The sequence below is a fragment of the Strix uralensis genome, chromosome Z (assembly GCF_047716275.1).
Source record: "Strix uralensis isolate ZFMK-TIS-50842 chromosome Z, bStrUra1, whole genome shotgun sequence".
Taxonomy (NCBI): domain Eukaryota; kingdom Metazoa; phylum Chordata; class Aves; order Strigiformes; family Strigidae; genus Strix; species Strix uralensis.
The window spans coordinates 87,780,574-87,799,065 of record NC_134012.1 but is presented as its reverse complement, the minus strand read 5'-3'; the positions used below and the strand labels follow the sequence as shown (position 1 = coordinate 87,799,065).

Sequence of the window (18,492 nt, the reverse complement as noted above, 5' to 3'; positions counted from 1 at the left end):
AGCAGTTTGGTAAGAAGTCTGATTTTTTTTTATCTGTAGCTAAACTAAGATTAGAAAATTAAATATAACATGCATGTGTCTTATGCCCTTGATTGTACCTGCTAGATGGATGGGAGGATTTATAATATTACTTACCCAGTAATGATTTTGTTTGGGATAGTCACTTCTCTATAATGGATTTAAATCTCGATAAGTGACATTTATAATTAATAAACCCAGCATTTCTATAGTTCATAGCCACTAAGTTCACTCTGTCATCAGCCTAAGAAGACACGGACTTTTTTTCATTATCATGCAATATGAATGTTACTGGATCTAGTTAATTGAAGACATTTTTGAGTGCAGGGTATGATGTCAGAATAAAATCAACATCAGGAAGGGAGATTTCAAAGTCATTGCTTATTTCTAAAGTTTGCTATTTATACAGTTGACTTAAAAACTAATTGGATATGCTAATCTGTGATACATAAAATAACTAGTTTTCATCAAGTCTGCTGTTAGTGTGTTGCATTTTTCTTGTGCAGTTAGGTGCTGCATTATGTATTTCAAAGTAATTGCACTTCAGTTTTTGCTCGGATATTTTAACAATTGAGTTTACAAAACTATAATTCTTCATGAAGCAATCACATGGATAAAATCCAGCATTTGTGTCAGAAAAATCTACCTCATAAATAAATAAAAATCATATTGTTTGTAAAAGCAATATTAAATTCAGGGAGGTTAAGTTACAGCTTCCAATCTCTAAACAAGTGTAGGGGCTTGATTATACTTTTCTGTAGTTCAATTCTTTTTATTTTCTAGTGTAATATTTCTTTTGCTTTACTATAATTGACAGGGAGTAACGAGTTACCAGACATCCTTAAGTAGAAAAATTAATAAGATCATATTTTATTCTCCAGTTATGCTGATTATGTTATTGTTATATTTAAGAAAACAAGCAAACTTTGCCAAAATGAAGATTCTGAAGTCTGCTACACCCTAAAGCATGTTAGGGACTCCTGTAGTCTTTTTGTGTTTTGTTCTGAATGAGTTTGGACAGCCTTCCTGATGGGCTTTCCTTTTTGCACAGTAACCAGAAGTTTCATAAAGTTTTTTAATGGATTGCCAAAAATTAGGAGCTGTTTCTGTTCAGATTCTCAGAAATCCCTTCCTCTGAACTGCAGCAGCTGGAAGCCCTGTGGTCTCTGCTTCAGAGACTTTGGAATTGTGTTCTGTTCTAGAAAGCTTACTATATCAGGTTCATGACTGTACTTTCTTAGTTTCTTCTGTAAGGGAGCAAGCAGTGAGAACAAAATTTTTGACTCATGTTTGCTGAGTCTCTTCTTCAAGGGGAGAAGCTAGTACTGTGGGAATCTCTTCTACTGATGGGAAGAGTTCTCTTTGGTTGTTCAATTCTTTGTTTATTGGAATATGACTTTGGGGGGAGGTCAGGTCAGGTGAGAGCAAACTCATGGTCAGTAATGCTCCTGAAGGAGTAGAAAGATAAGAATGAATATTTGCCCTTACTCCATTGGTAGGTCATTCATCAGTACCATTAAAGTAATTTTAAACCTTCCTTGTACTCAGACTAGATTGATTGGTTTAGATTCCTGTGGTCTACAGAACACTGTTGGTTGGGGGCACAGGGCACCTGGACAACTTTGAATAGATCTGTGAAAAATAACTAAGAAAAGAAAACAGTTTTCAGTAGACATAGATTTGTTATTTAGATGTATAGTTATGTGTTACCTGTTGAAAAATCCTAATCTTGACTGTTAGCTTAAATAAAATAAGCTTGTAATTGGCCTCTGGCTGATTTCTCTCTGATGTTAAAAAATGGAAGGTTTGACAATAAGTAATAACTGCTTAGGACTTTTTTATTTATTCATTGCTGATTTAAATAATTCAAATAAGTGGTATTTCAAATGAGTGGAAGCATATCTCAGTAATGTCTGAAGTGTGTTAAGAGTTTTAAAATGTAAAACTCTTAATTGTTATGCTTTAAAAAAAGAAAGTTTGTACTGGAGTCATCCAAATTGGTTCACCCGGAATTCAGCATTAGAGGATCAATCTTCTTTGTGGTTCTGAAGAGGCATACATTTGCATTTAACCATCTTGGATATCAAGTCTCCAGTTGAGTCCCTTACAAGGTGTAAATGGGGAAGTAATAATTTATCTATTGTGTCTTCAAGATCATTCGAGATCGTTCAGAAATCTCTGGATTTTAGAGTCTACCAAGCAGTATTAATAGAGCAGAGTGTTAAGTTTGCTAAAATGAAGCTTAGCGACCATACGCATGGTTATTATTTAGACTTGTTACCTTTTCACAAATATTTACAGAAGGCCCATTTCAGTTTGTTTGGACAAGCAGTTCTAGAGGGTTTTAGGCTATCATCTTATTATACTCAATTGTTGAGTTTCATCTGGGACTTAAGGCAATCATGAGGTTTGCAAGAAAGCAGTAACATCAGAGACTTGAGCACTAATGCTGTTCTGGCTGCGGCTTTGGAGAGATTTCAGGTTAAATGGAAGAATGGAGATACTTCTTTCATATAGCTCTCCTCATCCAACTGCTCAGCTTCCAAGCATATCCATTTTCAGGATGGATATTCAAACCATGATTGACTCGCACTTTCAGCAGAAATGTATTTGAAGGTATCTGTGATTATTCCAGTGCAATGATTTTTTGCACAAAGGTTCCACAGGAATTGATTAATTTCTAAATCTGAAAGCACTCGTCATTTTAACACACAGATATTTCCAAAGATGAAGGCCACAACCTGTCTTCAGGAAAACTGTTCATAAGAGGACAGGTGAGAGCTAACCACTTGGAAATCCAGCTAATCTTTTTTTCCATTTCAAACTTGTGGTTCCTGTAATATTTTGTTTCTTGCACCACAGTGACTTGGTTAATTTGACAGAACATTGCTACTGTTTTTTAGAATAAGATACCTTATGATCTTGCTTTGAGTACCAAAATAGTGCCTTTTGGTGAGCATGTTGCAATGTAAAGAGAACATCCATGCAGATTTGCCAAGCCAGAAGGATGTATACATAAGAGAATAACTGGGATCAGAAAGTGCCCTGAACTGTCACAAATTTGTTCAAGGAATTGAACAAAATGTAGATATATTTTGGATGTATCTACGTGCTTGGGGGGGGGTGGGGGGGGGGGGGCGGGGGGCGGGACAGAGAGGAGCACAAGGGGAAGAGTGAATAATGCTTCTCAAGAGAAAAGAATCTAAAAACAACAAACTTGGATACCTGAATCTCTAATATAGTCAGAAAGCTCTTCTGTGGCTTACTACATATTTTGTTTATTATGAAAACTGTTACAGAGAGTGAAGCAAAAAGATCCTGATCACACTTCATTGGTCTCAAGGGCTTGTAAGCCTACATGTTCAGAACTGTGGCAAGCTTCGCATCTAGGTCTGCAGAATTTGAAAGAAAAACATTAGTTTGATGTTTTAGCAAAGTTGTAGATCCTGGTAATAAAAAGAAATTCTACTGCCTGTGGAATGAAGTGAATGAAGCTTGGATACTGCTGCCTTGAAGGATATGAAGTATATTTGAGTGGATATTGTAAAAATTCCTAAGTTCATTTGTTCATCAAAACCCTAAGGGGTCTTGGAACTCATGACTTAACAAAGCAGATGTATGTAAACTTGCATATATTTGATTGTGAAAGAGAAGGTATGAAGACATCTGTTTTCAGAGGGTAGTTACTCTCTCATCACTTCTCTGATTCTCTATTTATTATTCTCATATAGTTCAAAGTAAGTTCAAGATTTCATAAAGCCTTGCAGCCCAGTGGTGTATTTCAGCTTTCAGATTTCTGCAGCTCTCATGGCAACTTAAAAAGTTTTTGTGCTCATTCAATGGAGTTTTTTCATTGTGCTTGATGAAGATAGTGGTACTACCTACTCATCCTACCTTTTATGCCCTAGTTCAGCCTGATATTTTCATACACTTGGGCCAGTTTTTTGTCCTGGATCCAGAAATCTCATAGAGGCAAAACAGTAATGATCAAGTCTAGTTCTGAGGATCACCATCAAGATGCAGAGAAAGTATGAAGAAATCTGTGAGTTATCTGTAACTCTGTCTACAATCACCTTGCCGTTTAGGAAAAAAGAACTTTGAAGGTGGGCCTTCTCAGATAAGATGTCAACAGGTTGTGGTTGTAATAACTTACTAGAACATCAGTATTCAGTTGTCAAGAGAAATGAAGAAGGTGCATCAGAAGAGCTCTGTATTTAGGGAAAATATGTATGCCAAGTTGTGATGTGATCATCTACTTATATATTCTCAACTTACAATTTGACGTTTGGATGATGAAGAGCAGCAGCATTTTGAGCCTGGTCAGTTACAGAAGTTCAAGCAAGAAAATTGGTCCTACTTGAATTGTTTTGGTTGTTTAATCTTGGAGCCTTCAGCATGAGGGCTCTGAAAGGTGAGTTTTGGTTGATCCAGCTACAGCTGTTTAAGGCATCACAGCTCCTGGCCATCTGCCTTCCTCTTATAGTAGGGGTAGCAAAGGAAAACTTTTGCTTGGCTCTTAACTGACTCATTCAGGTTAGACTCTGGTAGGTTAGTGCAAACCACCTTCACTAGTGCCTTATGGTGATGCATTGAACAATGAAATGCTCTTGTGGAAATATGAATGAGTGTTCCCTTCTGGTACAAGTGATAACCTCAGTTAAAGGAATGGGGCAGATAACTGGTAACAGTAATGTCTTAAAGGCTACTGTTAGATCCATCAGAGCTTTACAGGACTTTTTCACTGTGGCTGACATTTCTGGATTAAAATTAAAAAGATGACTGCCTTTTTCCTAAGAATACCAGTTTATCAATTTGTGTTTCAAAATTCAAAGAGTTCTAATTGAGAAACAGGGTAATGATGTGTGTGAATGTATGTGTATTAATCTATATGGGGCTTTTTTTTAAAAAAAATCAAATTTGAAACCTATTAGTCTGGAAGCTTCTACTTCATGACCATTCCTAAGACCTGCCCTGAGGCTTAGTGAGGTCAAAGCCCTCTTAGTCTCAGGAAGAAAAAGATTTTTTGTCACTGCATGAATGTTTAAAAAAAAAAAAAATTAATTTTAATCAGTAGTGTAGGGAAATGAATCTATAGAAGTTCTCTTATGAATCCAACAGTTGCTGTAATACAGAAAAAGCAAAAATCTCCATGCTAAAAAGCTGCACCTTTGATTTGGCAAATTTACTTTGCTTCACATGTCTTATCATAAAGTTGGCAGGCATTCCTACAGGTTTCTGTTGAACTTTGAAAAGTTCCTTATTTGCAGTTGATCGTTTTCTGCATGGAGTTTATTGTATCTGTCTTTACTGTCTTCCAGCCATTAAATGTTGCACATAATTTTGGAGTTTAGGAAGTTAGAGATGTACAAATAGGTTTGAGAATTAAAATGATGGGGGGAAAAAAGCCTGTTCCCATCACTGGAATTGATTGTTACTACTTGTTACTGTGTTCTAATGTTAACTTTGGAGATGCGCCTTCAAAGTTTAATTCTTCTAAATAAGAATCTTCAAGAAATATAGAAGAAATCAGAAGTCATATGTTATAATTCTGGTTTACAGTTTGAGAGGGTGGTGGGATTTTTTTTCCTTGGAATTTACTTCCCTACTCCTTGATTGCATCCTCCTAACCATTCATTCTCCTGCTCCCAAAGAGAGAGCTGGCTCATTGCATCTGGTGATAAGGCACCACAAATCTAGGCACAAAATAAGTTACTTTCTTACATCGCATTTGTGGTCTAGACATTTTGACAGTAGATCTACAGCAGAATTTCCAACCTATGTTTAGTCATTCCTTAGACTTAAAGTCATATTCCCTGATTACAGACAAAGTCATTGTTTTTTTGACAAATTACACAATGATAGTTGAAAAATGAGAATATAAGCCTTAGTGTAGGTAAAGCTTTTGGGTTTCATGGCAGAAATTAATTTTAGTTTAGAGTACCATGTTGGTAATATAAATAGGTTGTAGTTTGAATGAATAGAACGTATTCTTTTGGATACTTCCATGTGCTTTTCATTTCTATGAATTCTACCACATTACAGGGTGTGTGGTTGGCTCACTTTATTTTCTGTATTCTACTTTTAATGATTTTTTAGTATAAACTGAAAGGCTTGTTGCAAAGTCAAGCTCTTGACACTACATAAAATTACCACTGAACTTTTTATTTCATCCATGAAAAGCATTGTGGTTGAAAAGGGAAAATGCTCAATCTTTTAAGTGTGTAGTGGTCCCCCACCTAATACGTATGTGTTATGGTATAGACTCCAACTCTTGCTATACTGCTTTGCTTCAAAGAGAAGCATGGAGTGTTGGAGTTACTTTAATAATTTTTGTTCATTGTTTGTGTCTTCCCTGGCTAAAATATGTGTGAAGTCCAACTGATTGCACTGAATCAAGTAGGGAGAACCTCTGTCTTAATCACTGCAGATCCTTGCTTAGTTCATATATAATGAAGCAGGCTGAATCTGCACAAATCTTTCATGGTAGTATTCCTCAAAAAGTAGTTGTGGAGGTGCACCTTAACTTTGTCTTTGCAGACTTTTGCTTCAAGCGTAATTGACTAGTTTGGGGGTTTTTAATGTGGTGGGGTTTTTTTGGGTTGGTTTTTTTTTTTTTGTCTTTATTGCAGCTTCTTTATTAGATGGTTCCCATGGGAATTATACAGGGATTTTGATCTCATATGTTTTGAGGGTGGGTTTATTAATGATTAATTGACACATGTGGTAGACTGACAATGAATGATAGTCTGAGTATTTTAAAAAGTATTAGCTAGAGAAGTTCTATTCTTGCTTTTAATTCCAGTATATTCTGTTGTGTGTTCACATACATGCTGAGGAGGATTAATTGGTTGGGAGTGGAGGGGAATGGACATTCTTGCTTGGACATTTACCAGTCAATATATGTAATTTGTGATTTTTCTCTTTAACTTGCAGATAAACCTCTGAAGAAGCGAAAACAAGAAAACAAACCACAGGAGGCTGGAGGTGCTACTGGAGGAAATAGAGCAGCTTCTCAGGAGACAGGTTCTACAGGAAATGGGGCGAGGCCAGCGCTGATGGTTAGTATTGATCTGCAGCAAGCAGGAAGAGCAGACTCTCAGGCAACAGTAACTCAGGATTTGGACACCATCAAAAAACCTGAAGAAATTAAGCAGTATAATGATGGGTTTGTGTGTGTTCCCCAAGAAGACACTGTTGGAGTTCTTAAATTTAAACCTGAAAACCACCCTGAGATTTTTAGGAAAAAGTCAGACTTTGAGGGTCAAAAGACGGATATCCAGCAAAATGAAAACAGACAAATGGAATTTCAGCAAAATGAGAGCAGACGGTTGGAAAGTAAACACAATGAGAACAAACAGTTAGAAGCTAAACATGAAAGCAAGCATGAAAGACAAATGGAAGTGAAACAAAATGAGAACAGACAGACAGAATCAAAACAAAACGAGAGCAGGCAAATGGAGATGAAACAAAATGAGGGAAAACAAAATAATGGCAAACAGGAAATAAGGCAGAGACCCGAAACGCCAAAACAGAAGAGTGAAGGCAGACCTGAAACGCCAAAACAGAAGAGTGAAGGCAGGCCTGAAACGCCAAAACAGAAGAGTGAAAGCAGGCCTGAAACACCAAAACATAGACATGATAATAGGAGGGACTCAAGTAAACCATTGTCAGATAAGAAAATTGAAATATCTAGGCATAAACTAGATGTGAAGTCTGATCCTTCAAGGGTAAAAGCTGAAAGTAGATCTGATCCAACAAAACAAAGGCCTGATGGGCGTTCAGTTTCTGATACACCAAGGCGTGACCATGATAGCGTTAAACAAAGATCTGAGGATAGAGGGGAGTCAGAGAGATACAGAGGAGATCCATCTAAGATTAGAAGGCCTGAATATTTGAGATCCTCAAACAAAAATGAACATGATTCTAAGCATGGCATTAAATCTGATGGTTCAAAACCTGAGAAATTTGAAAGGAAACATAGGCATGAGTCTGGTGAATCAAGGGAAAGGTTTTCTTCTGGGGATCAGAAATCAAGACCTGACAGTCCTCGTATTAAACAGGAAGTTAAAGGAGATTCTAGTAAATCAAGACCTGATAAACCTGGTTTTAAATCGCCCAACAGCAAGGATGAGCGAAGGACAGATGGTAATAAGAGTAAAGTAGATAGTAATAAGGCACATGCTGACAATAAAGCAGAGTTTCCCAGTTATTTGTTGGGGGCAAGATCTGGTGCATTGAAACATTTTGTCATTCCAAAAATCAAGCGTGATAAAGATGGCAATGTTACTCAGGAGTCAAGGAAAACTGAATTTAGAGGTGAACAGAAGGACAAAGTAGAGAAGATTGGGCTAGTTGAAGATCTAAATAAAGGAGCTAAGCCTGTAGTTGTCCTTCAAAAGCTTTCTTTGGATGATGTGCAGAAATTTATTAAGGATAGAGAAGATAAATCAAGGGGCTCTTGTTTTAAACCTAACAAGAACAAGTCATCCAAATCTAATAAAGGTAAGATTTTTAAAATATTAATTGCGTTATATCTTTTATACTACTGTTCTTTTAGATTTGTTACTTCTGTGGTTAGAAATTAAATGCAAACATTTGATAGTTAGTTTATATGCTTGCTTGTATGTTGACTTTGGGAAACAAAGTGAAACTCCTCTATGGGCTTGTTGTTACTAGAAATCTTGCTACAATGTACCCGAAGTGATTTATTTACTCCAGTGCAAGTACCTAATGTAGGAGCACTTAAATGGTCTTAAGCTGCACTTTGGCTACGTTAGTTTAACCTGGTAATTTATCCAGTGAAACTAACAGCTGTATGTATGATTTAAACTGGTTTAAGTGTGTCTGTATAAGGGACTGGTACTACTGTAACTACATCAGTGTGGGTGGAGTGGTGGGAAATACTATGTATACAAGCCCTAAGATTCTTTTATATTTTTAATTGGAACTGAAATGTGTTTTTTCAAGGCGTGTTTTGACATGATACAATAAGAACGCGGTTATGAAGTCCCATCTGCTTCTTCTACTCTATAAATACAACTTTGTTGGGGAGCCTCCACAGTGGAGGCTGTGTGACAATAAGCTTACAAAAAGGTTCTGTCTTTAGGAGAACTCAGACATCATTGTCTCTAGGGTCCATTGTATGCAGAAGGAGGAAAGGAACCGGTAAACGATTGGCTGGCATTTTCAAATCAGTAATGTGGACAGGAAATAATTCAGAATAGTTTGTAGGTTTGATATTGGGGTTGTCTGCTGCAGATTTAAGACCTTTTTTTATAAGATTGCTTTTCTTCTTGGTGCTGTAGTGGCTTCTTTGGTTTCAGACTGAAGTAGATCATTTCACATTGTGGAATTGATGTTACTGATTGGTCAGGGTTCCTTTCTTTTTTAATGTTTAGCATTTAAAGCATTTAAATTTCTTATATGCTTATGTTTATGGAGTTGCCATGTCTCAAAATAGACAAATCAAATGATGGGGGAGAGGGTTTCAGGTGTATGCGGGATGATTTATGAATGCGGTTACAGGTGTATCATGAATTTGAGATGAAAATGTTTTCTTACATAGTTATCTGACAAGAAATGATGTAGACATCATCTTTGTGAATATATAAGCACGTTTATGTGTACATATCTTTATAATGAATTTATTGTACTACGTCTGTTCTTTATGTACTAACCTGTTTGTATTAACTCTTAAAGACAGTAATTCAGGATATGTATTGCTTATTCATAAAATATTAGCCTCCTTGTTAAATATTTTCTCTTTATCCTGGAAATATGAACATTTACCCTGTCCCTTTTTGAGGTTCAGAACAGGCAAAATTTCCATTTCTGATAATAGGTATCTAGAGTTAGACATAAAATTATTACTTCTTTGTTGTCAGAATAATCTAAAGACTGAAATCTTTATGTTCTCGATAGGGAATACTGAAAACTTTCTGATGGAACTCGGCTCTAGTCTCAGAAATACAGATTTTGAATTCACACAATTCTGTGTGCAAAAATCAGTAATTTTTAGAGCCCTCAGAGCCATATATAATAAATGTATTCTTTCTAAAATGTTTCTGAAGTACTTTTTTGTAGTCTGTATTGTATGTGGTTATTTGTATAAAAAGTTTTAGTAATGTGTCTGATTGGCATGACTAGTAACTATGTCACGCATGAGCAATGCATTCATTTTAAAGTGAGGTTTTATAACTTTTCTGCAATGTTTTTGTGTATTGCATACTCAGATAACTTGGGACATATTTTACAGGGAAAGAAAGTGTTTTAATCTGATATTAGTCTTTTTGCTACTGTATTCAGAATAAGGTTCTTACAACAATACTAGAAATAGTTTTCGTGGAAAGAATAATGTAACTGTGTTTCTCCCATAAATCAAGTTTTAAGTGTTCAGTCAGGCAGATTTCGGAGAAAGTGTCTTTGAACTTCAGATTTTTCATGTATATTTTTAGTTTTACTTTTTTTTTTGCCCAACTTCGGAGTAACTTCATAGCGTATATTATGCTAAATAACTAGGTTATTTAGCATAAGTTGCTAAATAGGTTGAAAAGGTTCATAATTTATAAAGGTTATCTCTTCATAAGACAAAATATATCTGTCAACAACTGACTGATACAGAAAAAATTCATGCCATTGCCACAATGTCCTCACTCCAATTGAGAGAAATAGTGTTCACTGTTTTACTCTGTGCCATTTGTAGTTATAAACATTTTAAAACACCAGTGAATGTAATTTTCATAAATCCTTTATTTTAGTTCATCTTTATTTCTTAATAGATTGTAGCAAATCTTTTCTAGTGTTGCCTTTTAGCATCATTATTCCACTTCTCACATCCCTCTTATTTCATGTAGTTTAGTATATTTTGCTTAATCTTTCCTTATTTTACTTCCTTGTATTTCTTGTCCTTTGTTTTTGCTTTTTCATCCATCCCTCCCCCAAGAAAATGTCTTCTCATGGCTTTGTCATGTACAACATCATTGCTGTGATTTATCTGAAATCCAGTTTAAAATAGGAACAGTTCAGCTAGTTCAAAACACCATTTAGATAGTCATTCAGTCTTAAGGGACTAATGCCCATTCATTATAAAAAACTCAGTAAAATTGGCTTGTTTTAAGCTAAAATTAATGCTTTGCAAACTGAAGGGCTATACCACTTTTTACATTGTTTTAATAAATTTTAATTTTGAAAGTCATACCTATTGTGCATGTGGTTAAGCCTTACATTGTACTGCAAAAAGACAATAAAATTTTATAGATATGTTTGAAATTTTGTTAAGTTATTATATGAATCGGAGAGATAGCCATAGTACGCAACTGTTAATATTGAATCATCCCAACAGTCCGTTTTGGCATTTACAAGGAAGAAGCAACTTTTTTTCCTCTCTCCTGATCTTTGTGCACTTTTCTGAAAGATTCACTCTAGCTCGGAGGAAAATGATGGAAATTTTTTTCATAGTATTTTTGTTAAGGGGTCTTATGGTGAAATTTTGTGTCCTGTTTTGTCCAGATCAGAATGAACCGTAACACTTTTTTCTTCTGTTTTTAACACCTGTGAATGCTTTTTATCCTGGTTTTAATGCAAATGTATGTTGTTGGGGGATCCATGAAACTTCTCCTTTTGAGTTTGTGCCTGTAATGAGGAGGTCATGTTTGCTATCCTTCTTTTCAGAGCTTCAGCGAATACCTTCCCTGCTGCTTATATTGGGATGGGAGCTATTAACAGTTTCACAGTTACTGCATTCTGAACAAGACAGATTTTCCTTTGTTAAAGTACAAAGCAGATATGAGTAGTGAGAGAAACTGTAACTGTCTGTATAAGGAGATGTCCGAGTTGGTTTATAATATGTTTGAAGGATTGCCTTTCCAAAATAAGTACCACATATGTAATTCAAGTTTTAGTTCTAAGACAGATAAGTACGTGTTTTTTAAGACTTGTGCCTTTTGGGTTTTCCAGTATCACCTAAAAAGAGTTTGTTGTTTAAAAAAAAAAAAATTGATCTGAATGCTACTCCTTCATTGTGTAGATTGTTAGAGGATTTCATTATCTATACAACACAGAAATTTAAACACAGGTTTTTGTTGCTCACTACAAGTCTTCCTAAATATACTGCATTCTCGACTGCTATGATCTGAAATCTGAGTGAAGATTTGCCATTCTTCAAAGGTGTTCTTCATATGTATTCTTACAGGATCAGCTAAAAAAATTTACTGCTTAAAATATTCATGTTGGAGAGTTGAAATAATGCTTCTGGATTTTTCTGTGTTCTGTGCTTGTGTGGTTTGTTGATTTGGGGGATTTTTTTGTGTTTTGATTTTTTAATTCCAGTTGAATTTTTCAGAGCCTATTGTAACTATAATTTGGCATTTGTGTTACATGATAGTCCATCTTTGAGTTCTGGTGCTGCTAGAAATAGTCTCACTTGTGAAGCAGAGTAATCAATTAGGTGCTTATCTTCTAGGCAGGAGTGACAAGAAAGGGAGGATTCCAGGATGAAAAGCTGTATCCATATTTTGTTGGCTCAGTGAGCCAACTTGTGATGCCTCTCACAGACTTCTAGTTAACACAGCAGAGCTACTGAAAACTGTAGACAAAAAGGAAGTATCAATTTTAAACATTTGTTTAAATCCTTCATGTGTAGGGCTTCTATAAGGACAAAATTGGCAAACATTTGGGAAAAATAGCTTATGGATATGAACACATCAAACAAATTTTAGAGATCACTCAAGTTTATTCCCAAAATAGCAATCTCTTGATGCTGAAACAGACACACTGTTGTACTCACTGATATCAGTGGGGCAAGTAGCTGGGCTGCAAGGAAATAACTGAAGTAAAACCATATTTCCTTTAGAAAGGAAAAGGCTGCAACTCAGTTTGCTTGCTACAGATTGTGCTTTTGCAAAGATTAACATTGTGAAAGTCCGTAATTCCACACATCTGAAATTGGAAATCACTGTCTTGGAGTTCCTGGTAGCAACTGCATTTGCACATGAGAAGGCCAGAGTAATAACCCACTAAGCATCTTGTATGTACATGCACCACCAGGTGAATCAAGCGTGTCATAACTTTCTCTGAAGTTCTACAGAAAGTGATGCCACATTTCAGAGAAAAAAAAATTATATTTCATGGTTTACAGCAAGAGGTTTATAATGATTCTTTTCAACTGAAGTCTTTAAAGCTTCTCTCAAATTCTAAATTTAACCGGAATTTTAGAAAACCCATAACTTTCATAAGAATTCTATAGTCTTCCTGTTTTTCCTCTTTTCTGAGGTATTGGTGACTACCTCTTTTCCACTTAACTAGACTAGAAGAGGAGCTGGCTGTCCCTTACGGCATTAGACATATTTAAAGATATGTTGGGTTTGCAGAGGATCCATTTTAACACACACTTAGTCCATTTAGCCCTGATTAACTTTTTTTGCCTTTCTGGATTGAACAGGTTCACAGTTTGAAAAATATTCCAGGCATTGTTTAGCCAAAAGTCAAAACCAAACTATATATGACCCATTAAATCTAATAGTCTAGGAAGATCTCATTTCTCAGCATGCTTTGCACTGGAATGGATTGTTCCTATTTGCAGGGATTTTTTAGGTGTGGTGTGTCCATCATGTCCCAGAAAGTATGTTCGGATTGGTATGGGCATTGTACATACTCTATGGGGCCTTTGTTTTTGGTGCTAGTTTTTCAGATATAAATGTTGGATGAACTGGTATCCATAGACAGCAGGGATTCAGCCATTGCACGCTGGAGTCCTTTCTTGTGTTGATCTGTTACTAGTACAATAGGAGACATTTTCACCACAGTGCTTTGCCTGGTGACTGCTTTAGTTATTTCCTACTTTAGTCTTTGCCTAAGGTAGATATTCTGATTCTTGCTCTCATAGTTGTTCTTAAGTTTTCTCTGGGTAGTGAGAGAGAATTTTGTGTTGCACTTCTAGTTCTTCACAGCAACAATAAACTTGACCAAACCCACTAGTTTCATTGTACTTTGTTTCATCTGAAATATGATGCTTTGTCTGTTTGCAGATTTAGGAGTGCACTGTTTAAGTAGTTCATTTTTGAAAAATTATGTTGGCACACGTAAGTGATAGAAATTTATTACCTAATTTGTCAGAGCATTTGTTGGAAGTCTGAAACTGCCTTTGCTTCGTGGACATGGATGCTTGATCAGGTTCCTCTTACTTCTGGGAACAGCTAAGGCTATTTTGCATAAATAATTTTTGCAACAATGCATTGCAATATGTAAAAATGTGGGCCAGCAATTTTTCTGACATCAATTGCAATATGCAATGCAGACCTGTTCATGTGTCTAAGTACCTAAATATGAATGTTATTTCTTGGCTTATGTGCAGGGATATGGGCTCAAAATTTTTGCTTTGAATTTCTTCTAAACAAAGGGTAAATTTGGCAAAATACAAATAGGGGAAAGCTTCACATTTGCTTCTGGTAAATTAACTTTTCTGTTGCTTGACAATTTCAGCTGATTTAGGTGACTGTGCAAGAAAATTTAAACTGTTTACTCGAAATTTGGAATTTATTTTTGCTCCATGGGAACATTACCAATAAACTGAAAAAAAAAAAAAAAAAGGATGACACATTTTTTGTTCTTCAAATCACCAAACTGTGGTTTGCATCAAATAAATGTTTCTTAAATATATATACTGTTCAATTATCTTCTGAGCAACTTTCCTGTAGTATTCTATATTAAAAGCTAAAACATCAGCATCTTTTGTTGTTGTTGCTTATGTAATTAAGTGAGTTTGAAGAAGCAAAATGAGAGTAGCTTCATGTGATATTTTCAATTATAAAGGCTGAGAATGTGTCCATGATAGAGTGAGGAAAAAGCAGATGTTCTTGATGTGCCTGTAGTCACAGATCAGATGTAAATCATGGCATTTGTTTTGCTTATTCTCTGCAAAGATCTTGTTTGTATTATATTGCTTATATAGGCATTTTGCTTTTATGAGAAGAAAAATTATGAGTTGTGATTTGATTTTATTTAATTAAGGTCTTTTTTTTTAAGGTAAGGCCCCATGGCTCAGTTTTTAAATTAATCAGAATATATGGCTTGGAAATTTTAGATTCCAAACATTAATAGTAACATAAAATTACACGCTGTTTTACAACTGTGCAAAACACCTTTACTTTTTAATACAATAAATTGAGTTGGCTTAAATTTCACCGCACACGTTCAAAAGCAATGACAGTGAAATCCAAAAGCAGTCCTCTGACACCGATTCATAAAAATGAGGGGGTTTGTGCAGCACTGCATTCATTTCAGTTGCCAATCTTGCTTCGTTTTACTCTGAGTACTGCTATATTTTTTGTGAATTATCTTGCAAAACAGGACTGCTCTAGCCTCCTTATCGATTTTTATAAAGACAAACAGCCAGTGAATATAGGAATAAAGTAACTTGTGGCTATAGTTGCCACAGCAGTCAAATAGCTTTAGGAAATCAGTGATACCAATGTAAAGGAGAGTTCTCTTGGCATCTTTGGAGAGTATGTGTTGGATATATGCCCTGCTTTCTGCCTGGATCTTTCAGGGTGCTCTTTGGAAATCTCTTCCTTCATCAAAAATGTTTCTTGTTTCTGAGAGTATTTTGTGCTACTAAATGCTTTTTTGAATCTGTGCTGCTTAGCCATGGGCAATGATGACCTCTATTGTATCATGGAATTATTCCTTTGCTGTTTCCAGATCCTTCAGTGACCCACCAATACAGCTGGGTCCTGTTTTTCAAGGCCAGAGCTAAGGACTGAGTATAAGCAGGGAGTCTGAACCTCTTCTTTTGTTTAGCCCAAGGCTGGGAGCCTTCCTTTCCTGTCAGTATATTGGGGCAGATGATAAAAAATTATTTTGAAAGATGGGTTCAAGCAGGTTCTGTGGCCTGATATAGGACATACTTCTTCCTAACACTACTTCTCTCCCTCCTATGGAATTTGTTGCAGCAGAGAATCCTGTGTGGGTACAGTCCCTTGGGTGGTAGTGAGGGCATCTCAAGTCTTCCACCCTCTTTCTGGCATGTGTGTGTGTATATATGAGCTGAGCTCAGGAGCTATCCCTTCCTGGATGTATTCAAAAGGTGAGGGTAAGAGGCTCAACAGAGGATTATGTCCTGTTTATAGGATATAGCTGTATATCTTTCCATAAACTTTAAGGCAGAGAATGAGAGAGGAAAGAGGAAAGCCACTGGAGTAACTGCACTACTTCTCAGATTTTCATCGGTATTCTTTTGATGGTGTGTTTCTCAGCTATGATATGGTATTGAGATAAAAGTGGAACTTCTGTCTTACGAGCAGATGTACCTTCCTCATACCTTAAATTCCTCTTTGAGAAAAGCATTGTGATTTTCCTGTGTTTCCCCTTCTGTTCTTGAAACTCTCCAGGGCACAAAATTATTTGGAGAAGTGTGAAGTTGACGGGCAAGGGACTCTGATCACCAAGGTCTCAGTGCGCCGTATAAAGAACATACTGGAGTATTGTAAGGGAGAACCTGGTGGAAAGGATATCATTAAATTTGCACACTGAGAGCCAAAAATTTTCAACTTTAACCAGTAAGCTGTTCATCAATCACAGGTAGTCTTGTGGCCCTTTGCACTGTAGTGTGTGAGTGCTATACTGTAACAGTACTTAACTATTTTAAAAGGGTGTTTCTTTTACAAACATCTTTATAAAGTAAGGAAGTACTTCTATCCCCTCTTTTTAATTTTAGTTCTTTATCTAAAATAGAACCTTGTCTGCATGAATGGTTATAGTTGAATTAAGCTGTGAGTCTGTGCTGTTATAGCTACAATGACATGGCTATCCCACAAGAAGGTGGCACTCCTGTTGTGGAGTAAGAGTGTATTTTATTAGATTTAGCACAGAGTTTGAAGGTTGCTTGAATTAATCCAGAAAGAAACTGCTTTCCTTCCTGCACATATGTCTGACATGAGGGTTTATCAGTGTAGTTACAGCAGTGACACAAAGTTACTTGAGAAAGTTGACAGTAGGCTGGTGATACATAAGGGAGGAACATCCTCTATCAAATGCTCAGGGAGGACATGTATGGAAGGTGAGCTTGTTGTCTGTGGAATAACAGCAAGACTGGATACACTAGTGTCGTGGTTTAACTCCAGCCAGCAACTAAGTGCCACACAGCCACTCGCTCACTCCAACCACTCTCCCAGTGGGATGGGGAGGAGAATCAAAAAAAAAATAAAACTTGTGGGTTGAGAGAAAAATGGCTTAATAACTAAAATAAAACAAAATAATAGCAATAATTAAAAATATAATAATTGTAATGAAAAGGAATATAATCAAAAAGAGAGAAAACCCAAGAAAAGGAAGATGCACAGTGCAGTTGCTTACCACCCACTGACCAATGCCTGAGCAGTGATCCATGCCTCCTGGCCAGCTCCCCTAGTTTATGTACTGAGTATGATGCTCTATGGTACGGAATATCCCTTTGGCTAGTTTAGGTCAGCTGTCCTGGCCATGCTCCCTTCCGGCTTCTTGTACATCTGCTCACTGGCAGAGCATGGGAAAGCCCTACTTAACAACAATTAAAACATGTGTGTTATCAACATTATTCTCAAACTAAATCCAACACACAGCACTATATGAGATTCTAGGTAGAAAGTTAACTCTATCCCAGCCAAAACCAAGACTAGTCACCTGCAAAATAAGAAGAGTCCAGTAACAGGTAATGTCTCCTGTGGCAAAGAAGGAGCAAGAGGAAGATAAAATTGAGCTGCAAGGTGTAGTTTTTTATTTTTAATGTCAAAATGAAGATGTGTGGCAATTCATTAGTGTAGAAGTTCGAGAATGTGGGGAGTGGTTAAACTTAAATTTCTAAATGCTGAGAAATGCAAAGTTAACATTCATATCCTCACCCTAAACAAGCGGCACTGTTTCCTCTTAGACCCTTGTGTGTTCTTTTATATAATGTCTTGATAGTTGGGAAAAGTTGCATTTTAATATACAAGATTTATCTAGCGATTACAAATATGAAATTGCATTAACTGTAGCTTTGCTTATTGCAAGCTATTAGCACACAGAAATGGAAAAGACATATTTATGGAAGGTTAATTTGTGCGAAAGACTTCATTAACATAAACCTCAGTTTTGAAAATAATTTCAGGGGCAGTTTTTCTTCAAGTACTTGTTCATTTGCCACAATAGATGTATATGCAAACAGGCCATTTTGATGTCACAGGTATTTTAAAAGTAGCCATATAAGCAAACCGATACGGTTGTTTCCACTGTATTAACTGTCTGTTGTAGTCATGGAAGTAGAAATTCAGAGTTTAGGTTTCTAAATGTATTTGAATCTTGATGGCTTGTTAGTTGATAGGAAATTGCACCAAAATGTAAACTATACATCTGTTTTCCGTAGTTCAGAAAGCAAAGAGAAATCATTGCTGAGAAGATAACAGAGAAATCGTTGCTGAGAAGATAACAGAGTTTATTAGTGTTGGTTTTGATTTTATGGCA

At 36.1% G+C, this 18,492-nt stretch overlaps 1 protein-coding gene across 8 annotated transcripts in view; it reads left to right on the top strand.

The window, feature by feature from the left end:
• Positions 1-18,492, top strand: part of NIPBL (NIPBL cohesin loading factor) — a 170,875-nt gene that overhangs the window by 99,249 nt on the left and 53,134 nt on the right. For 5 of the 8 annotated variants that reach the window (XM_074856258.1, XM_074856255.1, XM_074856254.1 and 2 more), the window contains one exon: positions 6,952-8,520. The exons of 2 other annotated variants lie outside the window; for them this stretch is intronic. In XM_074856258.1, coding sequence (XP_074712359.1) covers positions 6,952-8,520 — 1,569 coding nt within the window. Of the gene's footprint in view, positions 1-3,445; positions 4,430-6,951; positions 8,521-18,492 lie in introns of those variants that run through there. One more of the 8 variants, XM_074856259.1, reaches the window with a different exon arrangement.